Genomic DNA, 26,280 nt, shown 5'->3' with positions numbered 1-26,280 from the left:
GGATTAACTTGTCAGACCTGGGCTCATCTGATGTCACGGTTTCTCCTCAAAGGACCAGGACACCTTGTGACACTCCTCTGCAAACTATTAGTTTTCTTTTTACAATGCTTACAAGAAATTATCAATGAGTCTTAAGGAGATTTTTGAGGCCCTCATACAAATTGTGGTGGAGGCATTTCAAGCATAAGGGGTAATTAAAAAGTCCAAAGTTGTTTGTATGAGGTGTGGCTAAGTGGCAGTTGAAACTGGCATTGGTGGTGGAGCAGAGAAGCAATGCAAGAAGAGACAAGTATGGAAATTCAGGGAAGGGCAAAGCTACAAAGGGCCTTGGAAGTCGGGACAAAAAGCTTTAGGGGTAGGTTGGGTAGAAAGTGGAGGGATTCAGAAGAGGGTAGACATGGTCAGAACAAGCAAGAAATATTAATTTGGTAGCTACATCTTATATAGCCTGGGAAGAGTGGGTGCAATGTGAGAGATAGGGAAGCTGTAGATATAGAGGAGACAATCACACTAGTCAAGACAGCAGATAATGAGTAAGCAGTCTGGTTGTGTGAATAGAGAATGTTGTTTGTTACAAATTTTATGCAGGAAGGAACATCAAAATTTGAACACAGCTTGTCTGTGTCAAGGGAGAGGAAAGATTGAAAGATGGATTTTATGTTTTGACTTGAGTGATTGAGATGATGGTAACAGTGACAAAGAATGGGAAGAGTGGACATGGCTTCGAAAGAAAGGTAAGAGTTTCAGTTTTGGCCTTGTTAAACTTCTATTTTAACAGCAAAAATATCCAGATGAAGATATTGGAGAGACAAGTTGAAATGTGGGATTAGATGAAAGGAAACACGTGTATGTAGCACAAGGTAGATCTGTAAAGTATTCATGTAAAGATGTTAGATTACTATTTGATATAATGAATGAATAATACTAAGGTAAGACCTGCTATAGGCTGGGATTTAAAAAAAAAAAAAAAAAAGTCTTGTGCATTACGATTGGTAATGTGAAACTGTCTATTGACCTCTGTGACACTGGCATACCAAGTACCAGCTCATACCAAGGCCACTGGGCCTCACTGAACATTGACAAATGCATAGCTGGAAAACAGTTTGGCTCACGTGTTAGCATTGTTAAAATAGATATTGTGTTTATAAGAATGTGGTTAGTGTTTATGAAATGATTGCAGGACACTGCATGTAGTAATCTCACTTATATTATTTGTATCCCATGGTATAAAGTTATATTGAGTGTTTGCAGTTTAAACCATTGTAATTGTGTAACTCACCAAACAAGAAAGAAGTATTGGTCTTGCACATGAGAAGGCCCCATTGAAAGCTAATGAGCTATTGTGAAACATGAAAGTACAGACTTTTGATTGCTCCCCTCCCACACAGCTATGAAGAGACCTCCAAGTGAACACTCCCATCAGTTTGAACTCTGGGGGAAGGAAATAAAAATTAGTGCTTGAGATGTTCATATTTGCTACTTGGTTGGTGAAATCTAAGTATAGGACTCACAACCAACTTGGGGTTTGTGCCCTACTTCCAGGGGCATGCACAGGAATAAAAACTTGGCTGCTTTTGGAGGGGCACTTTCTGTGCCCCCCGCAGCCAGAGGAACTGCCTTTTTCCTCCCACCCATGCCAGAGGAGCTGCCTCTCTTTCCCCCCCCCCCCCCCCCAATCCTCCACCTTGGCTGGAGAAGCTGGCTCCTCTCCCCTCCCCTTCCACCCCCGCACGGCCAGAGTAGCTGATTTAGTCCAGGGCTGGTGGAGCTGTCATCCCCCCACCCCAGCCCGGGGCCTGACGAGCTCACTTTCCCCACCCCTGCCCAGAGGAGTTCTGTACCACCACTGATTGGGGGGCTTCTTTGTGCATGCCCCTGCCTATTTCTCAACAGTCTGCCCCAAGGTTGGCACTCATGCTTGTGAGCCAGTCCAGACAATGTGACAATCTCATTACTCCAAAGAATTAGATATAGCTTTTTTGTATTTTAAGTTGTATCAATATGGGGCCAACAGTGTGTGTGTGTGGTACTGATACTTAATGTTTTCTCTGCAAAAAGGTGTGGTTGTACTTTGTTGGTAGTAGGTACTGGTGCTCCCTCAGGGGCAAGTGGAATATATTTCTTGAAAATGGTGATTACCTGTGCTAATTTGCAGTTAGAATGCAACACTTTTTAAAAGGCTATTTTATTGATGTAGATTAACTTGCATAACCTTGTACCTATAATTATAGTTTGCATCATAAGTCTGAACACTAAATTCAAATATAAGAAATAAGGATTATGTACTCTGTGGTGCTTTAAAGTGACTGCAAATTCAGCAAGAGTCAGTTTGCCTGCATGAGTGGTTTTTTTTTACCTGTAAAGACGTGCGAGTAGCACTCGTCAAAATGACAACACTGGCTAAAGCTAGATTGTAGGGTATGATCCAAAGCTCACTGAAGTCAATGGAAAAACTCCCACAGACTTCTCTGGTCTTTGGATTAGGCCCGCAGTGCAAGTACAGTCAGGGCCAGCTCTACCGTTTTTGCCGGCCCTGAGGACAGTAGATCTGCAAATTCTCCCAGTCAAGGGAGACTGCTCTTTGTCTTAATCTCCAGCAGCTCTGCTTTTTCTGCTCTTAGCAGGGCAAAACTGAGCAGTAACTGCCAAATAACTATAGATTGTCAGTTGCTTGTATGAGGTGGACATTATCCAGCAGGAGTTAGGTTGAGACCAGTAGTTCATTTGTGACATGCAAAACTGAGAGGAGACTTAATCTGTTTCATTACACAGCACTCTACAAAAATGGTTAACGGTCAAGAATAAACATACAGACTCCCTACGCAGATCCCAAAAATGCCAAGGCTCAGTCAATAAATATTTTTCTTCTCATTTAATATTTCAGCTGTTCCATTAGCAGCAGTGGAGAATCAAATTATTGAATTCTCTTTTCAGTCAGCGTATTGTTTAATAAACCTTCATTGGTGTTTTTGTAGTGCGCCTAGAAAATTCTGGTAGTCTTCTTTTACACGGCTAAATTGCACAGATTATTTTCTGGGAGTACTTATTAGACACTTTGATTTTGTTCGGAGGTGAATACATAGTGATTAGAGTGGTTGAAAAGTTAGAGGGTTTTTTCCACAAAAAGTTTTAACTTTTTGAGCAGAAATTCAAATACTGAAATATTTCAATTTGAAAATGGTATCTCATGGGAGCTGTAGTTTGCATGCCTCAAGCTGCTATTCTCCTCTACAGGCCAGTCTCCCAGAACAGACTACATCTCCCATTTTGGAAAAGGAAAGTGGTAGATGTAGTTCAGCCAGGTAGCGTGGCCCATAGAGAATCGAGATGTAACATCACTGAACTACAACTCTCATTAAGCACCATGGTAGCATTTCTAAAGCAAAATATTTCAGCTTTTGGCCAAAATATTTTACTTTTTGAGTTATCTTTTTATTTAAAATAAATAATAAATGAAAGTTTTCATGAGGAGTGTCTGCTTTTCATGGAAAATTTTTGCTTTTCCGAAAATTAATTTTTCTGTCTAAAAATAGTTGTTCTTAGAGTGCTTGCTCATGTCAATTCCATGTTAGGTGTGTGTGCCCATGAACATGGCTGCCGGAGATTTTTCTCTTAGTGGTATCCGTAGGTCCGGCTCTGGCACCCCCTAGAACCACACACTCATGCGCAGGTATATGGGATGCCGCCAGGCCCACACCCTCTCAGTTCCTTCTTGCCACCCATGATGGTTGCTGGAACGCCTCTCTCTCTTGCCGCTTGCAAGAGCTCCTAGTGTTTTTTCATTATATAATTAATGTATATAGTTATATTTTAGTGTTAGTAGTTAGATAAGTTAGGATAGTGGTTCCATCAGGAACGTTGTTTCAGGAACAGGGCGTGACACAGTCCCTGGGTTTCAAATTGTGTGCTTCCTGTCAAAAGCCCATGTCAGTGAGCAACCTCCCCCCCCCCCCCCCAAGTTACTTAAAGTGCCGGGGGGGAAACGCATGTCAACAAGTGCAAGATCTATAGGCACTTCAGGCAACGCATACAGAAGACGTGGTATTTGCCTAAAAGCCCTGTTAATAGAGGTGGTCCTTAGACTGGCCTTGGAGCCATCCCACTCTAATTCAGTGCCGAGCACTTCAACCCTGGTACAGAGTGCTCCACGAGAACTGGGCTCACCACGACACCATTCACCATCGCTGATGCTGAGAAAGCGACACAGAAGGCAGCGTGCTGAACGAGAGCGCTCCCCCGCGCCTAAGAAAGGGGTGGCAGGTGAAGTACCCTCGCCGGGCCCCTTGCCATCTGCAGAGTATCTCCACTTAAGGCTCCAAGCCCAAAAAGAGAACCACCACCAACTCCTGTTAGCTCCTTCGATGCCGGAGGCATTTTAGGTGGCCAGGGACCTGATAACCCTACTGGTGCCACCCACATCGCAAGACTTCCCTTCGACTTTGGAGTCAGTGAAGGCAGGCCCCTCCAAGGGGAAAACCCCCCATGGCACTGTCGCAATGGTCACTCACCTGCCAGTGGTCCCCATCATTCTGGCACTGGTCTCCTACACCATGACCTCGGTCTCCGACTCTGTGACCTCCCATCCCCAGCTCCTCGTTCCCAGTCACTGGCTCCATGACACGTATTGCTGGCCTCACAATGTTGATTTCTGTCATCGGCACTGGTTGCCAACCTCTCAGCATGGGTCACCGACTCCGGCACTGGTCCCGACTCCTCAATCCCCGACTCCTCAGCACTCTCCACCATCTCAGCACTGATCCCGGCCTCCATTGTATTGATCCACAAAGCCACATCACAGGACCCCCTTCCTTCCGGCACCACTCCCCAGCTCCCCATCATAGCCGGCAGAGGGAGGCACCAACAGCCCTGCCGCAGTCTCCAAGGGAGGAGTCCTCCCGACCATAGAAGCATTGGTCGCTGTATGCACCGGACTTCGGTGCTGGCCCTGCGGTGGGAGTCTGGCCACCAGGGCAATGACCAGCACATTTGGCAATATTGGAACCTGTGGGGGGTTCCTCTGATGCCACGGCCTTACTCCCATAGGTCATCAGTAGCCACATCTGAGAAGCAGATCACAGCACCGCCCGCCTGCCCAGATGCAGGAGCCTGACTCCAATGCTGGTACCAAGCTGCAGACCTCGGCTCTGGGGGAAATTACCCTGATTGAAGAGGGAGTTCCAGTCACTCCCCCGGCGTTACCATTGTCCTCATCATCCCCAGACAAGGCGGTCGCTGGTCCTGCCCACCGGCTCCCACCAGATGACTTTTGGGCTCACCAGGAGTTCCTTAAAAGAGTTGCCTCAAAGTTAGGATTAGAGGCAAAGGAGCTGAAGGAGTCTACAGATAGTCTCTTAGACATGCTGGCAGCTGTGACCACTTCTAAGATTGTGCTGCCAGTTCACAAAGCAGTGCTGAAATTGGTCAAGGCCCTCTGGCAGACCCTATCTTCTCTGTCTCCAAATCGAAAAGGGCAGGAAAAGAAGTATTAAGTCCCAGCCAAAGGTTTTGAGTACTTGTACTCTCACCCACCCCTGGATCTCTGGTGGTGTCTGCTGAGAATGAGCAGGACAGGCAGAGCGCCATACACAAAAATAAGGATGCAAAGAAGCTTCACTTGTTTGGGAGAAAAATTTATTCAACAGCCAGCCTCCAACTCAGGATCTCCAACCAGCAGGCATTGCTGGGGAGATATAATTATAATATCTGGGACTATGTTGCCAAATTTAAGGATTCCTTGCCTCAGGATTCAAAGCAAGAATTTCTGATCATTATGGAGGAGTTCTAGACAGTAGCCAGAGCCTTTTTCCTGGCCTCACAACGTTGGTCTCCATCTCCTCGGCACCAGTCATCATATCGGCACCAGTCAACAGTGGATGCAGTTGATTTGGGGGCCAAGTCAATGGCCTCAGCTGTGTCCATGTGGCACAGTTTGTGGCCGCAGCAATCTATTCAGGACCTACCCTTTTGAGGGCAGTGTTCTGTTTTCAGAGTAGATAGATACCAAGCTGCACGTCCTGAAGGACACCAGGGCTGCCCTGCGGTCCTTAGGCCTGGATACTAGGAGACATTTCCATCCACCACCACTACCTAGATTCTCGGGTCCACCACGGCAAGGACCGTATAAGAAAAGAGACAGAGGCTTTCAATTCTGCTGACCTGCTCCATCCTCCTCGAACTCTCAGTTGGGCTCCGCACGACAGCCAGGTGGCCCATGGCAGGCATTTGAAGGGTGCGCCCAAGGACGGTGTACTGGACTTGCCTCAGGATCCCTCCCCCCATTTATTTCTGAACTATTTATCTTCTTCTCTCACTGCATGGCCCAGGTTACCTCAACTCATTGGATGGTCAACAGCATAACAGCTGGTTACACCCTGCAGTTTTCCTCCATCCCTTCCTCCCACCCCCTTTCCCTGTCCCTCTTCAGGGACCTCTCTCATGAACAACTCCTCATCCAGGAGGTGGAAACCCTCCTACAGGTAGGAGTTGTAGAGGAAGTTCCTCAAGAACTAAGGGGGAAGGGGTTTTACTCCTGATATTTCCTAATCCCGAAGGTCAAAGGGGGCCTCAGGCCCATTCTAGATCTGCGTCGCCTCAACTAATATCTCAAGAAGTTGAAGTTCCGCATGGTCTCCCTGGCCTCAGTCATTCCCTCCCTGGATCCAGGAGACTGGTATGCCTCCTTCGACTTAAAGGATGCCTATTTCCATGTTTCTATTTTCCGTGGACACAGAAGATTCCTCCAATTCATGATAGGTCAGCACTATTACCAATTCACGACACTGCCCTTCGGCCTATCGTCTGCTGGGAGGGTCTTCACAAAGTGCATGGTGGTGGTGGCCGCTTACCTGAGATGTCAAAGCATGCAGATCTTTCCATACTTTGATGACTGGCTTGTCAGAGACAGATCACGAGCCCAGGTCCAGCACAGCCTCTCTTTAGTATGAGGCACCTGTTAAGAGCTGGGCCTGCTTATAAACGAACAGAAATCAACTCTGACCCCAGTTCAGAGAATAGAATTTATAGGACCTGTCATCCCTGACTTGGTGGGCAGACTCACAATCGGTTTTGGAAGGGGTTCCCTTCGTAGCCCCATCCCCATCAGTGACGTTGGTCTCAGACACTTTGGATCTGGGGTGGGGAGCCCATCTTGGCAACCTCAGTATGCAGGGTCTCCGGTCCAAGGAGGATCTCACCCTCTATATAAATGTCAGGGTACTCGGAGCTATACTCTTGGCCTGCCAGGTGTTTCTTCCCTAACTGACAGGCAGAGTGGTGCAGATCTTAATGGACAATACTGCTGCATGTTCTACACCAACAAGCAAGGTGAAGCTTGCTTGTCGGTCCTGTGTCAAGAGACTCTCCAGTTATAGGACTTCTGTGTGCAGCATGCCATTCATCTTGTGCCGTTGCACCTCCCGGGTGCCCAGAATGTGCTAGCAGATCCTTCTCTTCTTGCCACGATTGGTCACTCCACCCAGAGGTTGTAGAGGTGGGGGACTCCCCAGGAGAACCTATTTGCATCCAGACAGACCAGAAAATGTAAGTAATTTTGCTCGATCTGTGGGCTTGCCAGATGTTCCCTGTCCGACTACTATACACCTTCCCGCCAATACCCCTGGTTTGCAAGGTCCTCCTGAAGGTCAAGCAGAACAAGGCAAAGATAATCCTGACAGCTGTGGCATGGCTGCACCAACTCTGGTTCCAAATGCTGCTGGAACTTTCAATAACGAGCCTGTTAGTGCTCCCGCTCCGACCAGACTTGCTCTCACGGCACCAAGGCTGTCTGCTTCACTCAAACCTACTGTCTCTGCACCTGACTCTGTGGCTTCTGTGTGGCTGAACGCAGAGGAATGGGAGGAAGATCTGCTCGGTGTAAGTCCAGCACATCCAGTTGGGTAGCAGGAAGCCCTCCATCAGGGCGACCTACCTATCTAAATGAAAATGCTTCACCTATTGGGCTTCGGGCCACAGTCTTTCTCCCTCCTGGTTCTCGCTATAATCCATCATAGACTACCTGCTTCATCTCAAGCACCAAGGCCTGGCCCTTTTGTCAATCAAGTTCACTTGGCAGCCATCTCGGTCTTCCACCCTCCGGTCCAAGGTAGATCAGTCTTCTCTCATGACATGACGATCAGGCTCCTGAAAGGTCTGGAAAGGCTATACTTGCAAATTCATGACCCTCTCCCTCCTTGGGACCTAAACCTGGTGCTGTCAAGGCTCGTGGGTCCCCCCCTTTGAGCTGCTGTTGTCTTGTTCTCTGCTGCTCCTCTCATGGAAGGGCTCCTTCCTGGAGGCAATCACTTCAGCCCGACGGGTCTCCGAGATCAGAGTTTTGATGTCTAAACCCCGTTATAGTGTTTTACAAGGACCAGGTTCAGCTTTCTTACCTAAGATGGTGTCAGTTTCACAATAATCAGGACATCTTCCTACCGGTCTTTTTTTCCAACGCCTCACAAGACTAATGAGGAGTGTCAGTTACATTCTCTGGATGTTATGCGGGCCTTGTCCTTCTACATCGAGAGGGCCAAATCCTTCTGTAGGTCAACGTAGCTCTTCATCATAGTGGCAGATAAGATGAAAAGTCTGCTGGTGTCTTCTCAGAGAATCTCCTCGTGGATAACTGCCTGCATCAAGTTCTGCTATGAACAAGCAGGGGTGTCACCACCATGACTGCCCATTCCACTAGAGCACAAGCTTCGTCAGTGGCCTTCCTTGCGCAGGTACCGATCCAGGACATCTGCAGAGCTGCCATTTGGTCTTCGGTCTATACCTTTGTACCCCATTACACCATCATTCAGCAGGCGCAGGATGACACCAGCTTCGGTAGAGCAGTATTGCAAATAGTATGTCCTTGAGCTCCAAGCCCACCTCCAGGGATACTGCTTGTGAGTCACCTAACATGGAATTGACATGAACACGCAGTCGAAGAAGAAAAATTGGTTACCTACCTTTCATAGCTGCTGTTCTTTGAGATGTGTTGATCATGTCCATTCCATTACCCACCCTTCTATCCCTCTGTCGGAGTTGACGGCAAGAAGAAACTGAGATGGCATGGGACCAACGGTGCCCCATATATCGATGCATGAGCACAGAGCTCCAGGGGGCACTGGAGACGGCCCTTTGGATACTACTAAGGGAAAAATCTCCGGCAGCTCTGCACGTGGGCATGCACACACCTAACATAGAATGGACATGAGCAACACATCTCAAAGAACAGCCATTTTTTCCTAATTGTCACCAGGTGATTGACCCTTTAAGGGGAGATGGGTCCAACCCTACCTGTGACACAGTTAGCTGGCCTCCCAAGCTCTGGACTTTTTCCAATTCTAATATATCTTTTTTGAGATGGAGTGACCAGAACTGCACACGATATTCAAGATGTGGGCATACCATGGATTTATACTGTGGTATTATGATTCTTACTGTCTTATTATATATCCCTTTCCTAATGATTCCTAACATTGTTAGCTTTTTTGACTGCCACTGCATACTGAGCAGATGTTTTGAGAAAACTAGCCACAATGACTCCAAGGTCTCTTTCTTGAGGTCTAACAGCTAATTTAGACCCCATCATTCTGTATATATAGTTGGGATTATGTTTTCCAGTATGCATTACTTTGCACTTACCTGATTTTTATCAACCATTTTGCCACCCAGTCACCCAGTTTTGTGATCAGAATGGAACCTTCTGGCCTTTGAGTCTATGAACCTAAGAAAGATCTTCGGACTATTAAAAGACACTGTATTGACAATAAATCCTGTGAAAAGGATTTTAACCCAAAGGTCAGTGGTTTTTTTTCCATGTGACTTTTCTGCAGCTGAAGCAATGCCTGAATGGAGTAAGATGAGTGGTCAATTACTATGAAAAACTGATTCTAATATGTATAGATCAATCCTGCTGTGGCTGGATTAAGAGGAAGCAGGTTCTACCTGTTTGTCTCAAACATATTCTGATAAATGCCGCAGGATTTTTTTTCTTTTAATCAGTTCTTGGTTTGGTTTCATATCCATCTAATAAACTGGGACTCCTTAGTCACCAAGACTGTCTCCTGTGAGTGCATTTTCCCCAGAATTCTTGTACAGTCAGCAGTTAGAGTGTATCTCACTCTGTGCTTTGCTGGATGATTTAGGGATACTCTTTTGCAAAGAAGAAAAATTTCTGACACATTCTTGAAACCATTCTCACAATAGGGTGTCACAGTTATTTAAATATCACACTAAGCAGATACTGGGCAGCACATCCGTATCTGTTTAAAAAGCATATGCAGTAGGCTATAGGTATACCTTTTCTAGGAAAAGATAAATGATACTAAAAAAGAGGGGTTTCATCCAATCGGGTATTAAGGACAGAGATTCATCTCTTTTTTTTTTTTTTTTTTTTCTTTGTCCATTTGTTCTACATTCCCAATTTGCTGAAGGGCTTCTTAGATTGCTTTACCACATAGTGTAAATTGCTTACACTAAAGATTAAAGGTTTCAGATGATCAAGTGCAAAAGCACAGAACAGTTACAGAATCCTTATATGCAAGCTCTGTTAATGAGCTGCTGGCTGGCACTTGATACCCACCACTGCAAGGTAAACAAGGAAGTATCTCGAAAGGGGGAGTGTTTTTGTACTGAAGGGAGAGAGTAGGTTATTTCCCTGGTGACATTTCCTCATTCTGGACAGTCTGAAGTTTCCCTGCCAAGAATTACTTTATTGATGTCATTGAAGATACCAGTTTAGACAAGAAATCAAAGACTCCCTATTGCTCAGTGACCTGCCTACATGAGAGACCACCTCTCTCCCTGGGTCTGATCTAAAGCCCAGATAAATTAATGGGACTCGTTCCATTCATTTTTAATGGGCTTCAGATCAGACTCCACCCCCTTTGACAAGCTGCCATAGTTGTGGTCTGCAGACTGTTTCTAGTGCTTAGGTGGAGCAAGTTTAGTGCTCAGGTGGTTCTGGTCCCTTTCCAGTCAATGATGCACAGAATATCTGAGTAATTCCTGATATAAACCAGAGTGGACTGTAATTTATGTTAATATTTTACCAAAATGTGACCTCTAGAGCTATTGAGGCATTATTAGCACTTCTAATGGTCTATTTTGCAGCCTCCCTCACCCCATGACCATCAGAGGATATATTCTTTCATGGCTGTATAGATCTGAGGTGTTTAGTGTTTAATATGTTGTTTTACTTTTGTTTCCCTGGAAGTACCAATAAAAACCAACTTGCATAAAGCTTATCTACTTTCCTACACATTAATATCAAACCAATTTTGCATTTCACCTTTGTCTGACATTTTTTGCTTAAGGTTGTAAAACATGTAAACTGGTAGTTGTGTAAACTTTACAGCTGGGAAGATACCTTATCATACTGAAGATAAATAATGTGCAATTAATTATCAATACATTTATGTTTAAAGAGATGATAAAATTAATCCCAGTGCCAAGTCCATCACAAAGCCCACTTAAGTTTTGAACAGAAAAAAATTGATATTTACATGTTATAAGTAACATTTTAAAGTGGATAACTGTATTTAGGTACATGTAATTCTCTGGAAGAGAATGGTAATATATTTGGTTGGCCTCGGGCTATGTACCTGTTTAAAAAGAAAATGTGTTGTATATGTATCTGAAAACAAAGGAAGCCATGCTGGTTTTTGTTTAGCTTCAGGTAAATTGCTAGCAAATGTTAGGCCTTTTGCATCCCTTCAGTCTCCCACTGTATCCTGAACAGAAGTTCCCATCTTCTCGCCAGCTGATATGATAGATTTGGATGAAATTATGGAGTAAAGAGTTATTGAGACAGTAGTAAATTCATATTCCAATTTGTATGATATGGATTTGCAACGCTTCAGAGAGAGCCTGGAAAGAAAATAATACAAAGAGGTATGCATCTATTCCAAAACTCTGAGAAGTAGAAGAAATTATTGTGAAAAAGCCAGTCCTTTGTACCACATAGAGCCGTATAACCTGGTAAGGTGTGTGGCAAAATGAATGAATGAAAATCAGCTCGATGTTCATAAATCAGTTGTTTGGTAAGGGCTATGTGAGAAGCATCACATTCCAATGAAGCAGCAATAGCAATCCTACCGCATGATTCTATTCCTATTGAAGTCTATTACGTTGGCTACAAATTAATAGGAAAGCATGGTCCAGTGCTCTGAGGTATGGCACTGGGAGCCAGGAACTGCTGAGTTCTAATCCCTGCTCTTATACCAACTCCCTATGTAGTTGTAGCCAAGTCTCTTGATCTTTCTGCTTCAGCTTCTCACTGTAAAATGTGGGTAATAATACTTACCTAGCTCTCAGTAGACCTCTGAGAAATAATCGATTAATGCTTGTAAAATGCTATATACACACACACCAAAAAACTACGTTAAAAGAGCATTATTAAGATTTGAACATCAAGCACTCAAATGTTAGAAAGTGCCAGAATTAAAATTGCTGTACAACTTTAATTTAGCCTCTTGTGCATATGCTTTATGATAGTTTTTAATTGCATGATCACATACTATTTTTTCCACAGGTCCATTGCTTCATTCAGTGCACAGGATGGACTTACACTGGGGATGAATCAAGGTTGTGAGGTAAAGTTGTCTGTTGAACCCCTCTTCATTTGTTGCAAAAGTTGGAAGGTGTGTCATGAAAGAGGCAGGGGATGGCAAAAAGAGATAGGATGGTTTCAAGATTAAGGCTGTTAGCATATAAGCCTGTTTGTTAGCCTGAGATAGTATTTTGGGTTTGACTTTTAATACTCTTACATCCTTACTAATATGTATGAAGGACAAAGATGCTGTGTGTTGCATTTCCCACAACCAGATGGGGCTTTTAGTACAATGGGACAGATAAGGGATGGAGCTAAAAGTGTTACAGGGTACGGTGGGAGTGTAACAGAGTGAGTATCCTGGCCTATGCAGACAATCTGGTCCTGATCGCTTACAAGAGTCTCCAACTAATGTTTGACATCACCAGCCAGGCTGCCAACTGGATGGGACTCCGCTTCAATGCCAGGAAGTGTGCATCCCTGCGTATCAATGGCAGTGGAAGGGATTCGGTCCTGGCAACACCATTTCAGATCCAGGGTGAAGCCATGATCTTTCTTGAGGACAGGCAAGCATACCAACATCTCAGCACGCCGACAGGTTTCCATGTCCAGCAGTCACCTGAGGATACCATCGCGGAGATACGAGATGTGGCCAGGATCTACTCCTCCCTACTGACACCCTGGCAGAAGATCAATGCCTTGAACACCTTCCTGGTCCTCCGTATCTCATTTGTTCTGAGGGGATGTGCCGTGACGAAGGTACCTCTGAACAAGGCAGACTACACCATTGGGCAGCTGGTGAAGAAGTGGATGTTTCTTCCCCAGAGGGCCAGCAATGAATTGGTATACATCTCCCACAGGCAGGGCAGTGCCAACATCCCTCGTATGGGTGATCTCTGTGACATTGCAGTGATCACTCACGCCTTCGGACGTGCCTGGACGCCATGGTGAGGAACATCGTAGAAAGTGCTCTGCAGAATGCCATGAAGAAGCGAATCGCCAGGACCCCCTCCAACCAAGATGTCGCCACCTACCTTAGCGGCTCGCTGGAAGGGGAATTTGGAAGAGAGCGGGGAGACTTTGCTTCACTCTGAACTCAAGCCCGCAACACTACGCGATGACTGGAGAAGTGTATCGGCTGCCACTGGATGTGGTGCGAGGAACGCCAGGAGCTGGGAGTCCTGGTGCCACAGGTGAAGAACACGGAGCGCACCATCATCACTCCAAGAGCTAGAACCATGCTGGAGAGGACCCTGAAGAATGCCATCCGCTGCCAATCCGTGGAAAACCTGAAATGGAAGCTGGGCAAGGCCTTTGAGGTGACGTTCAAGTGGGACGCCAGCAACCACTTCCTCCCCGGGGGCAGCTTCACCTGATTTGCCGACTGGAGGTTCATCCACTGGGCCCAGCTCAACTGCGTCCTGCTGAACGGAGCTGTCCGCCATGGGAATCGGGACAAGCGATGCAGGAAGTGCGGCTACACCAACAAGACGCTACCCCACGTCCTGTGTAGCTGCAAACCCCATTCAAGAGCTTGACACGACACCATCCAGAATCACCTGGCCAGAGCCATCCCACCACCTGTGGGGAAGGTTGCCGTAAACTCCGCCATCCCTGGAACCGACAGTCAACTGCGACCAGACATCGTCATCACTAGCAAGGACCGGAAGAAGATCATCATGGTGGACATCACAGTGCCTTTCAAAACAGGACGCCAGCCTTCCATGACGCCTGAGCTCAAAAGCAGGAGAAATACACCCCTCTGGCCAACACCCTGAGAGCTAGGGACTACGAGGTCCAAACTCATGCGCTGATCGTCGGAGCCCTGGGCACATGGGACCCCTGTAATGAGCGAGTGCTGAGACAATGTGGAGTTGGTCAACGCTACATTCGGCTGATGCGGCAGCTCATGGTGTTGGACACCATCAGGTGGTCAAGGGACATCTACATAAAACACATCACTGGACATCAGCAATACCAGGAGGAATGAGCTGGAGTGCCGATGAGAAGCGCAGTCTGGAAAGTAACTCAAATACTTTCCTGATGGACTGGTTTTTTTCCTCTAAATGGGCAACCTACCTAATTCTCAATTACTGAGGGACAATCTCCACTCATTGATATATTTTGCTTTCCACAACCAAATCTCTGTACAACTTTGCATGAGTGATGTACCCGAGTATTCAGATTCTAATATCTAAACTGTATTGTTAAATCTATTCACCTAAATGTGGATTATTGCTGATTATGTGCTCTATGTATCATATGACTTTTAAAAACGAACTTTGTATTTGTGGATAATCTAAGCACTATGCCCAGATGTACAGACACTCTTTTCTCAACCTATCAAATAATTTTTTTAACATTAGTTGTAATAATTTTAAATATGTGCACACACTTGACTACCTCAACTCCTTATCTCAAAGCAAGGTAAGGCAGCCAGTTGGGAGGGGCCAGGAGAGTTTGGATGGGGAGGAGAGGTAAAACACTAAGACCAGAGAAATACCTACCCCTGACTGGAGCACAGCCTCACTCCTTACCCCTCCCATGGGGTACAAAAGGAGTGGGATGAAGACCCCAACTCCTGACCCTCCAGAACGGAACATGACCATAAGTTATAACAGGTGTGACTAGGGGCGTGCATTGCAGGTATGTTTGGGCCTGCTAAGAAGGGGGGGGGGGATGGGAGTGGGAAGGAGAATGGTAATGGGAGAATGGGGGACTGAGAATAGGGGAATAAGGAACAGGGACACAGGCAAGGCTCTGCAGTGTCAGAGCTGGGAAAGGGGGACACAGGGTAAATGCTCTGTGGCATCAGAGCTGGAAACAGAACACTGGGAAGAGGGAGCTCCATCGGTGTGCAGGTCCGAAGGTAGTGGGTTATCTCAATTGATTGTTCACAGTCCATCGGTGTGCAGAGCTAGGGGTTAGAAGAAGGGGTTCTATTAGTGTATAGAACTGTAGTTGGCGGAGGGGGAGGGGAAGGGGAAAACTCTATCGGCGTATAAAGATAAGCCCAACTAGTGTGAAGGACTTCGGAATATGTTTATTGGGGTTTTTAGTTCAAGGCAAACATGGCATTGCCTGCGCTTAGGATTTCTGGTCTTCTGCTTTCCATCTGTGTGACAAGAACCAGGGAAGGGGTGAACGGAAAACCCTCTAACAAAGGCAGTTGAATGCTGCCCAGGAGAACTAGATGCTATCCCTGCTTCTACCACAGACTTCCTGTGTGATGATAGGCAAGTCACTTAAACCAAGTTTTTCACAGAAGATCTACTGGTTATGTGTTTCTCATTTTCTGGGTGCCCAACTTCATACACTGGAGTCTGATTTGCAGAAGGGCTGAACACACTCCATGTCTAATGAAGTCAATGAGAGCTTTGAACATATGTAGTGCTATATAATGCCAAGTACTCTGAAAAATCAGGTCCTTGTCATCTCAAATGGGGGACCCAACATTAGTGGATACTTTTTTACAGTAATCTTCTTGTGCCTCAGCTCCCATCATCCTCACTTCACAAAGGTGTTGTGAAGATAATTATTTGTGAAGCACTCAGATATTATAGTGTTGAAGACCCTAGAAAAGCCCATAAAGAAATGAATGATTCTTAGAGCAGAATCTGAATCATGTGCTCTAAATAAGGCATGGAGGCCACACGTTGAACAATGAGGAGAAAACAAAATATCGAACAGCTGATTGTTAAATGAGCACCATCCATTCCGTGCCCTTTTGAGTGCTTGATGTTGCAACTTAGTAATGTTCTTTCAACATAGGTTTGTTTATGGTTAATTTCCTATCTTTTCATCCAGTTCTTTCTTTCTGTCTTTCTAGTTCAGAGAAGTAGTCCAGATTACTGAAACAAAACCCTCACGCAGGCAGGCAGGGCTTTTTACATTCTTTGTTTAAAAGAATGTGTCAGGTACAGTAGCAAGAAGAATTTGCCTTCAATAGCTACAAACTTTCCTATGATTTAATTTTATTTTATTTTCATAGTCCATTTTTGTGACTATGAAATATAAGCTACAGTGTTCTTGGTTCTGCCTGTGAATAGTGAGGACCTGTATCCAGGCACTGGGTTCTTTCCATGGCCAGATGTATGGCTCTGGAGTCTATTGACAAGGTTACTCTTAGAGGATATCACCAAGGTCTCCTGCTGCTGCCCCACAAATCCTTTGTCTTTCAGGTAACAGCACACTCCACCATCTCATTTTTAATTTGTGATTGTACTTCAAATAGTCGGAGCTGGGAAACAATATTACTGGGATCCAATCTCCACTGTAGATTTTCCAGATTCTAGAACCATAGACACACAGCATTTTTTTTCTCATCTAGTTTCCGTCAGCCATTTTGTGTAACCCTGGAGAGTTTTCTTTGCTTGGACTGAGAAGCTATTTTAATCTCCAGTTTTCGTCTTGCTTCACTTTTTTATGCAGTGAGTGAAGCGGCTGTTCCAAATCTGCTTGGTAGTAGCTCAGCCTGAGTTGCTTTTAAATGTCAGATTGGAGATGTGCCCATTTTTAGCTAACACCAGTATTACTTTTTTTGCTTCACATGAATAGCCACAGGTCCCAGTTCGCAGGTGCTTATATATTCCTTATAAACATTGAGAAAATCCTTGAAATGAAACATGGCTGGAGTTCTGGGAGCTGGTGAGGCTGCCAGCATGTCTGAGGAACTGAAATGTAATCAAAGTCCAGATATCAACTCCTTACGGACTTTGAATTGAATAGATACCAGAGAGGCAGGTTGTATCATTTTGTGCTTGTGTTTGAGTAGATATGCAATGAAAGTCTTCTATGAACAGGATATTTCTTTATCCTCCATTCTTGAGTCTCTGCTCTCCTATCCCACAGGCTCTTAGCCCCCTCCAATCCTTCCTTCCCCCACCATTGTTCTCTGTACTCTTTACACATCCCTTTTTTCCTGTCCCTTGGCTTTCCAGCATTCTGCAGCCTGACCTGTTTTTCCCTCTCTACCTTCCTTCTGGCTCAATCGCCAATTGCTTTTACCTTGATCACTTCCAAACCCTCTCTTGGCCTCTGTCCAGTGCTCCTGACACCCCAGTTCTGGTCTCTGTCAGTGTCCAAACAGTATGCTTTGCCCATTAGGATCCTGCTCCTGCAGGGCATCTACCCAGAACTACACTCCTGAAACATCTGAGCAGAGTGGAGTGCTGAGCAGGGGAACTCTCCCTGTTGTCATGCATTGCTGGTGATGCTCCTCCAGTCAGCTCTCTACTTCCCCAGGTGCTGTAGGCATTGGTGGTGAGGCAGCACTGCTCAAAGGTCTTGCAGGAGGTGTCTTGCTGCATGGGAACACAATAAGCAGCCCTCCCATGTTGAGGGATAACTGTAGGACTGTCTGGAAAATGCAGGACACAGCTGTAAGCTATACACCTGTCTGCTCATTGCTTTTAAGGAACATAAATGAAAAGAGCAATCAGCTGATTAACATTAGCTCTAATGGGACAGTAAAGTTGTCAAATAATAGTGACTGGCAATGGGATCTGGGACCTTTCTTCTCCTAGTCAGTGTTTCAAATCCTACCTGATTTAGCAGTGACCAAAAACTGTCATTTGACAGCTGCTCATGGCCTCATTAAAATGAGCTGGTAGTTTCAGTTCTGTACCTAGTACACAAGAGTCCACATCCTGTTTGGCACTAATTAGCATCCTTGTTGGAAGCCTGAGACCTCAGGTAGTTCAGCTCCACAGCTAATAATTCTATCTCACTCTCGCAGTTCCAAGTTGAGGCTCATTGCCCATGGCAGTGTGGGGAAGTCTGTGCTGCTTTTCCCTGTGCTAAACCTTTTGCTCAAAAAATTAAAGGCTTCAGACCCAAAGAGCTGTGAATCTGGCCCCTCTCACCAGCACTACATTTACACACACACACAATATTAAAAGTTTCAAAAAGGACTGATGTTGAGTTTAAAGATTTGCTTTTCATTCCCCCTCCCACCTCCATGGCAATTGTTATGAATACCAGGTTAGAATCCAATTGCTGGATTTTTTTTGTCTTCTATTCAGTGATTTCTTTTTAGCCTCGTATGGAGCACAAGCCAACATTCTAACAGATTATTTACATCCCCTTAGTCAAAATTGTAACTAAACACTCAAATAAATAATGTCAACTAACCACCTAGTATTTGAGCAGTCAATTATTGTTAAATATTCCAGCAAGAATGCCCTGATGTAGGCAGTGGCCTACCTTTTTGATTGCCTTATGGTACTGTCTGTTTAGCAAGCCTACTAAAATGTCTTGATCACTCACTTTGCTATAAGCTAATGCCACCTGTTGGGAAAAAGGTGAATACATTGAAAACTGATCATCTTGACTGGTGGGATCTTGCAGAACAAACTGTATGTATGTAGGCAGGCCATCAATGTACATAGCAGTTTACAAAGCACATTAAACAAGCTAAAATACTTGAAGAGCTTACACTCTAAATTAACTGGACAAACATACAGAACTTAACTCAGAAGGGAGTGGTGGAAGGAGAGAAGGGTTCTGTGACAGTATATCCCTGTATTCATACCCTACACTCTATTGTAATAATCTTTGTACATAGTATGCCTTATAAGGTATCATCTGAAAACTCATAATTTGCTAGTCTGTATTGTCCCAGTAAAATATGTGTGGCAGCATTGTGAAAGTATAAGATTCCCCTATGGTGTTATTAACACATGTTCCAAACCCCACAGCTTTGCCCAAACAGAAGTTGGCAGACAGGTCTGTCCTAAACAAAGGAATGTGTGCTTGCCTTAATTTGCATTTAAGCAGGAAACAGTCATCAAGCAGGAAGGGACAAGAAAGGAGTTCAAACAGGTGAGAAAAACAGCAGTGGAACATCCTTCCACATATACCCAGTCTCCTGGGTCTCAGCTGGAAATGTTTTTCAAGAGGGAGACTGAATCTATAGAAAAGGAGGGACAGACACCCCAAGGAACCCCTCTTTCTTTTCCTGACCCACTGCATTCACTCCATCTGAAGAGACAAAGGAAGCATCCATTGGACTCTGGGGGAAGGGTCCTGACCTAAAGAGTTTGTTCAGTAAGACTTCTGAAAGCATGTGGTGAGAAAACTTAGCTTTGAATCTACTAGAGTTAAATTAGGCACCAGTAAGCATTTTATCTTTTTTTTTGTAACCATTTCTGACTTTTGTGCCTTATTACTTGTATTCACTTAAAATCTCTCTTTGTAATTAATAAACTTGTTTTATCTAATGCAGTGTGTTCAAGTTGAAGTGTCTGGGTAACTCTGTTTGGGGTAACAAGTTGTGTGCATATTATTCCTTTAAAGGGATAACATACTCAGTATATTTGTACTGGCCAGGAGAGGGTTGGGCAGTACAGGACTTACATTTCCGAAGGAAAATCCCTGACAGGGTGTTTGTTGGGGTCACCCTGCAGCATAACCAAGGCTGGTAAGAGCCAAGGTGTGGCTGGCTGGCTGTAGCGCACACACAGACATAGCTGGGAGTGACTTACATGCTGTAGGCTACAGCAGCAAGGCATTGTAAAGGGCACCTGAGGTTACAGTCCAAGGGTGACACAGCTACTCATTAACCTGGATTATACCCTGGTATGTTACAGGGTCACAGTCATTTAACCTCCTCACCCAACACAAAACCAAATATGCATGGCCAAGAAGCTGCTTGAAGAGTTCACCTGCTGCCTAACAAGCATAAATGCATTTTAATTGTGTTTTTCTTTTATAGTTACTAAGTGCTTGTTTTAGTTCAGTGTAATTTAATTTCTTTTCATTTGCAACTGTTCAGTCTTGAATAATGTTCACATTTAAAAACTAATGTAACTTCTCAAAAGGTAATAATTAAAAAAAAAGAATAGAGCTTCATTTCATTGTTTCACATTTTTCTGAGTTATAAGAGCTCAGTTAAGTAACTTGGTTTTTTTGAAATTAGGCATCCGTATCTATCTAAAGGCTATGCCTATTGGAGACCATAACTCTTACTCTTTTTGTTGTTGTTGTTTTTACAGTGGTTACTATTCTAATAAACTAGTGCTTTAAAATATTTGACCAGTCAGTTGACCAGTTATTTTTGAATCAATCAAATGTCCAACACTATGCCCGATTAGCACACTTCTGGGAAAAGGTGGTTTTGGTTCACATGTTCTCCTGTGATGGTTGTTAGACTGCGATAGTTAGTTAGAATGTGTTATTGCACATTCATGATATTGTTTCTTGGTTCTGGTTTTGTTTTTAAATTTCTCAGTGACATAAGAATGGGTTGTGTTGGCTTTAAATCTACTATTTAGTATCCACCTATAAATAGTTTTACGCTACTTAAAATTGCTAGCATAAGCTCATATAGTATCTATAAAGAGGATAAAAACCAACCTTGAACCAACCTTGTCTCCCTTCCTGTATGTTGCTGTTGAAGCAAGTAAACATTTTGTTTGCTTTGGCTCCCAGAAATATAGAAAAATGGCTTTGTAAACTCTGCAAGAACATGAATACTGTGAAACTTGAGCAAAATCATAGTAACACTTTTGAAGCAGTTGGTTTTATTCTGCATGCAGTAGTTTTGTCTGTTAGCAGGAATAAAATGTATCCCTGCAGAAAAGTAAAACCAGTTAATTGTATTCTTGAAATCACCGTGGAGATGTGCATATATCTGAGTAATGAGCAGAAAACACTGTTGATCTCATGCTATGTGGAACTGTGTGGTTCAGAACATGGTCCTCCATTGTCTTTCTTCCATTGCAATCCCCTGTGCAGGGATCTGTTTCCACTCCCACTGATCTCAGACTTTTGCTATTGATTTCAACAGGAACTGGGGCAGATCGTTAGCGTTAAGGTTAAAGATGGGCCTGAACCACAATATTCAGATCCTGATCCAAGATGGGCGACCCTGTGTAAGGACATGGCTGTTTAGTTATTCTGTGAGCTAGAGAGCACCCCAGGGTCCTGTCTATGTCCAGCAGCTGGCATACAGACCCTCCTTTAAATCTATTACAACCAAGTTCCTAACCTGGGGAATACAGCTGTAACATTTACTTTATCAGGTTTCTTTTTCTTCAGTCATTTGTTTCTCTGTGTGTTATGGTGAAGAACAGCTAACTTGTATACAAGTCCTTATCTTGGTACAGATGCAGATTGGAAAAGGTTTCTAGATGTTGTAAGTCCCTTTCTGGCTTTACTATTGCACAAACAGTATTACAGAGCAGGTGCTCGCTGCGTGACTTGTGCATATCCACTTGCTGAGTTACATGTAAGTAACTTTCTTCATGCCAAAAGTAAATGAACATACTCTATTGTATCTCTCTTCTTAAGAAACACGCACACACATTTCCACATAGGTTTTGTGTGCTTCTGGTGAATAACATGTTCTGGAAGATTAATGACCCAAGAGTGATGATAAGCAGGGTTAGGGGATTATGATGAACAAATCCATAGCACCAGACCTACTTGATTACATTTTTATTAGTACTGAATTGCAAAATTAGTGTTGGAAAGGAACGTAGTAGATATACTACAAAGTCTCTACACTGTAGGAAAGCATGATTCCGTGCTTCTGGAAATGTAATGGCTGTGTCCATAACTCACAGTAACAGGCTGGCAGGACTCAGATTTTAAGGGACCATTATGATCATCTAGTCCAGTGGTTCTCAACAAGGGGTATATGTACCCCTGGGGATACACAGAAGTCTTCCAGGGGGTACATCAACTCATCTACATATTTGTCTAGTTTTACAACAGGTTTCATAGAAAGCACTAGTGAAGTCAGTACAAACTAAAATTTCATACAATGTGCTGTGACACTTGTATTTTTATGTCTGATTTTGTAAGCCAGTAGTCTTTAAGTGACGTGAAACTTTGGGGGTACACAAGACAAATCAGACTCCTGGAAGGGGTACAGTGGTCTGGAAAGATTGAGAGCCACTGCTTGACCTCCTGCATAACACAGGCCATAGAAATGCACCAAGTGATTCCTGCATCAAATTTAAAATTTCTGGTTGAGCTAGAGTACAACTTTTAGTACTTATAGACATAAAATACGGTGAAGGTCCCACTAGATCAGTGGGACTTCAGCATGTGCTTAAGTGCTTTGCTCAATAGGGATTGCCTACTCAATCAGCACCTGGAACTGGGCAAGAAGTGGATTTTCCGTTTTATAAGAAATTCTCTGAATTTGGCTGTTTTGTTCTGAAACAGAACAATAACAATTTTTTTAATGTCCTGAAAAATGAAATTCTAAAGGGGAAAAAAAATCAGATCAAATTGTTTTGATAAAAAATCAAAATATTTTTCCAATTTTGACATTTTACATTTTGTTCATAATATAAAATGTCATTTCAAAATGAAAAATCAAATGTGTTCTCTTTTCAAAATGAAATGTCATAAAAATTGATCTGTTTCCATGAAACTTTTTGCTTTCAATGAATTGGCAGATTCTGACAAGAGTAACGTTCTTTTGGGAAACTTCCAACCAGCTCTTGTGACCTCAAATTAAAAGACTGAAGGAAGAAGTAAACCTGGAGCCACTGCAGTGCAAGGGGTAGGGGAGTGTAGGAGGGAGAAAGAAGTCTGTGGGGGAACAGAGGGGAGAAGAGATGCTGGGAAGCAGATGGCAGCACTGTGATGAGAGGGAGAGCCTGAGAAGCTGGAAGTGTTTATTCTAACAAGGGTGTAGAGGCACAGGGAGGTGAGAAGGCTGGTATTACAAGACCAGAGAGAGACTGGCAAGTGGGTACATTTTAGCAGAGGAGAGGCACTAACAGGTAGGTGGGAAAGACTTCCTCTTCCGTTTTTTCACAATTACCTGTTTTTGTTGACCATTGATGGGCACCGTATAAGAATCTTATTAAATTTAGTTGTTCTTGTTCAATTTAAGTTTCAAGAAAGACCTGAGAGGGAGGGGTAAGTAGGCAACTTCTAATTGCAAGGGGGAAAGGAAGCATTTTTCTTGAGCAGGTGAACCACTGCTCTCCTTCTTGTGCAGTAATATCATTTTGCACAAGTGGTGATTAAGCATGAACTGTTTCAAATTATTTGTCCCAACATTTTGTGCACCAGAAATGGTAGAAAGTTAGATCAGGAGACGTTTCCTGTAGACAAATACTTCCTCTATGTGCAAGCATCAGGAAAGGGCCTTCTCTCATGCAACCCACAGAAATATGGAAAGCAACTAGTCTCCCAATTTAGCTTGAAGTGATTGACCAAAAAACAAACAAACCCCCCCCCACTTTTTGTTCAGATTGAATGTTCTAGTGCTACCGCAAAATATTCTCCTCCCCCACCCCTAGGTCCCCCACCAAATGGAAATGTTATATTTGGTTCAGAAATAAGAGTGCAGGGAATGTGAACAGAGTGATGTCAGAGGTATAACTTCACCCAGGATGCTCTGGTTCTATGGTGGCAGAGAAGACATGCTCCTACAGTGTAACTTTGGTCTTCAGTTTAGTTACTGCTGTTATTAACAGTTCAGAAAGGCAGTAAGAGGTAGGGTGAAATGGGGCAGTCCAATTCTGCCCTCACTTATGGCCATGCAACCTCTTGGAAGTCCATGTGTTACCCGGGGTTCTTTCAACCCAAAACTCTTGGTAACTCTTACTCTGTGAGAGATGGTGTCAAGAAATAAATCAGGGGAGACACGTCCATCCGACCGATAGATGGCTGGCACAAACAGGACAACACAAGAGTGCTTTCACTTAAAGCTAAACTTTACTTAGTCTCAAGCACTTACAGATGTCCATAATAGGTTAGTAAAACACCCCCAATCCTCGATAATTACTGAAGCTGAATGTGGCTGTCGAGTCACAGCCCGTCTGCCGGTGGGGAGCACAAAATGCATCCAGAGGGAGAGACCCATTCAACTACCTCAAACTTTCCCCCTTATTTATAAATTAAGTAATACAATGACATGTCACTTAAAGAAACCTTGTTAAGCAAGCAGTTTCCTTCTGATTATTGATTAACCAGGTGTGGTGTTTTTTTTCCAGAGTTTGCAGCCTTGAGGCCCCTAAAATGCATGTATCAACAACGTCAACACAATTCTTATCAGGAAGGATGGGGTGGGGTCAAGCTGCCCTTTCAGTGGCACCCAAAACCCCCTCACCTCCTGCCTTGGTTAAACTAAGCCTGCTGCTTGGCCACTCTACGGCCTGCTGACTTGGCTGCTTTTAGCAATAAGTGATAGTGGTTTCAGGCACTTTACTGGTTTGCCAAAATTTCCCTGTACAGATCCTCTCCTTAAAGGTCACTTTTCATACAAGGAGGCCTTTACATGGTCACTGCCACACCTTTTCTGGATGCACCTGAGTTGAGATCCAACAAAAGCTCAAGGCTCTCAGCCGAGACCGAGCAAAGGATCTTCTTGTTGGCATCCCATACTCAGCACACCAGCATAGTAATTGACAAGCGATTGTTTTAGCCTCTTTTCCCATTTTAGGGAGAGGCGACAAGTTCAATATGTTCCTTTCCCAGGGGTACGAGTGTCGGTGGCAGTAACCACTGATTTATCTGTCGGGGGACTTGCAATTGCCAGATTTTATGCCAGGTCCAGCATGTCATTAGGCTGGTAACAAAAACCACTACTATTTGGCGCCCCAAGATTACCATGATGGGGGTATAGGGCCAAATTCAGGATGCCTGTGCCAGTGGGGGACCATCCCAATAACACTTCCCACCAGTGGTATGACAGGTCTTGGCCAATTCTTGCAAATACCCATTTAATTTCATTGGCATTATGATGCATGGTAACCATGACTCTGAGCCCTTCCTGTTTTGCAGTATATAGCTGGTTCTGTAAATCAGGGTGTACAAACAATGTTTGTAAAGCAGTTAAATCCATTCCAAGGGTCACAGGTGTTACAATAGAATACAAAGTATAAGACACTTTTAACTGACTATTTAAATTTGGGTACATGAAATTCAAAATCACATCCCCTAATTGCTACAATCTGACAAACTTTTATTCTCATAAGGATTATGATTTACTTTATGAACATAACTTCGTTTGTTTGCCAATACCTGCCAAGGGGGAGTCTCATGCAACATGGAGGAGGATTTTGTGGATGAGGAAGAGGAGGAGAATGCGCAACAGGCAAGCAGAGAATCTGTTCTCCCTGGCAGCCAGGACCTTTTCATCACCCTGGAGCCAATACCCTCCCAAGGCGGGTTCCCAGACCCTAAAGGCAGAGAAGGCACCTCTGTTGAGTGCACATTTGTAACTTTACTACAGGGGTTAAAAGCAATTGTGTTTAATGTTTGATTTGCCCTGAAGAATTGGATGCATTCGCGGCCAGTACAGATACTGGAAAAGTCTGTTAACGTGTCTGGGGATGGAGCAGGAATCCTCCAGGGACATCTCCATGAAGTTCTTCTGAAGGTACTCTGAAAGCCTTTGCAGAAGGTTTCTGGGGAGGGCTGCCTTATTTCATCCTCCACAGTAGGACACTTTACCACGCCAAGCCAGTAGCAAGTAGTCTGGAATCATTGCAGCACAAATGGCAGTGAATGGTCCTGGGTTATGGTCACATTCATGCAACATTTGGTCTTTATCTTTCTGTCTCAGCCTCAGGAGAGTGATATCATTCATGGTCACCTGGTTGAAATAGGGGAATTTTTGTAAGGGAACAGTAAAAGGACCCCGTTCATGCTGGGCTGTTTGCGCTTGGCTAAAAGGGATCATCCCAGAGAATAGCCACACAGTGGGGGGAAGGGGTGTGCTGCACATCCAACCCAAAACCACAGCCCCCTCCTTTTAAACAGCAAACCCAACCGGT

General features: G+C 44.2%; 1 protein-coding gene and 1 long non-coding RNA gene across 4 annotated transcripts in view; one reads left to right on the top strand and one right to left on the bottom strand.

The window, feature by feature from the left end:
* Window positions 1-251: 251 nt before the first annotated feature.
* LOC112059572 (uncharacterized) overlaps window positions 252-26,280 on the top strand; it is a 26,476-nt gene continuing 447 nt past the window's right edge. The window contains exons 1-3 of one of the 3 annotated variants that reach the window (XM_065598898.1): window positions 252-734; window positions 12,518-12,578; window positions 12,968-14,927. In XM_065598898.1, coding sequence (XP_065454970.1) covers window positions 703-734; window positions 12,518-12,578; window positions 12,968-13,486 — 612 coding nt within the window. In that variant the 5' untranslated portion in view covers window positions 252-702 and the 3' untranslated portion in view covers window positions 13,487-14,927. Of the gene's footprint in view, window positions 735-12,517; window positions 12,579-12,967; window positions 14,928-25,753; window positions 25,884-26,280 lie in introns of those variants that run through there. The other 2 variants (XR_002888876.3, XR_010602155.1) reach the window with 2 other exon arrangements.
* The window catches only part of LOC135984230 (uncharacterized), an 11,998-nt gene continuing 9,916 nt past the window's right edge, over window positions 24,199-26,280 (bottom strand). Inside the window, exon 3 of the long non-coding RNA XR_010602156.1 lies at window positions 24,199-26,099. This is a non-coding gene — a long non-coding RNA (uncharacterized LOC135984230). The remainder of the gene's footprint in view (window positions 26,100-26,280) is intronic.

Source organism: Chrysemys picta, chromosome 6 (assembly GCF_011386835.1).
Source record: "Chrysemys picta bellii isolate R12L10 chromosome 6, ASM1138683v2, whole genome shotgun sequence".
In the NCBI taxonomy this organism is placed as follows: Eukaryota; Metazoa; Chordata; order Testudines; family Emydidae; genus Chrysemys; species Chrysemys picta.
Note: the sequence above shows the minus strand (reverse complement) of the source record. Positions and strands in the feature narration are given on the sequence as shown.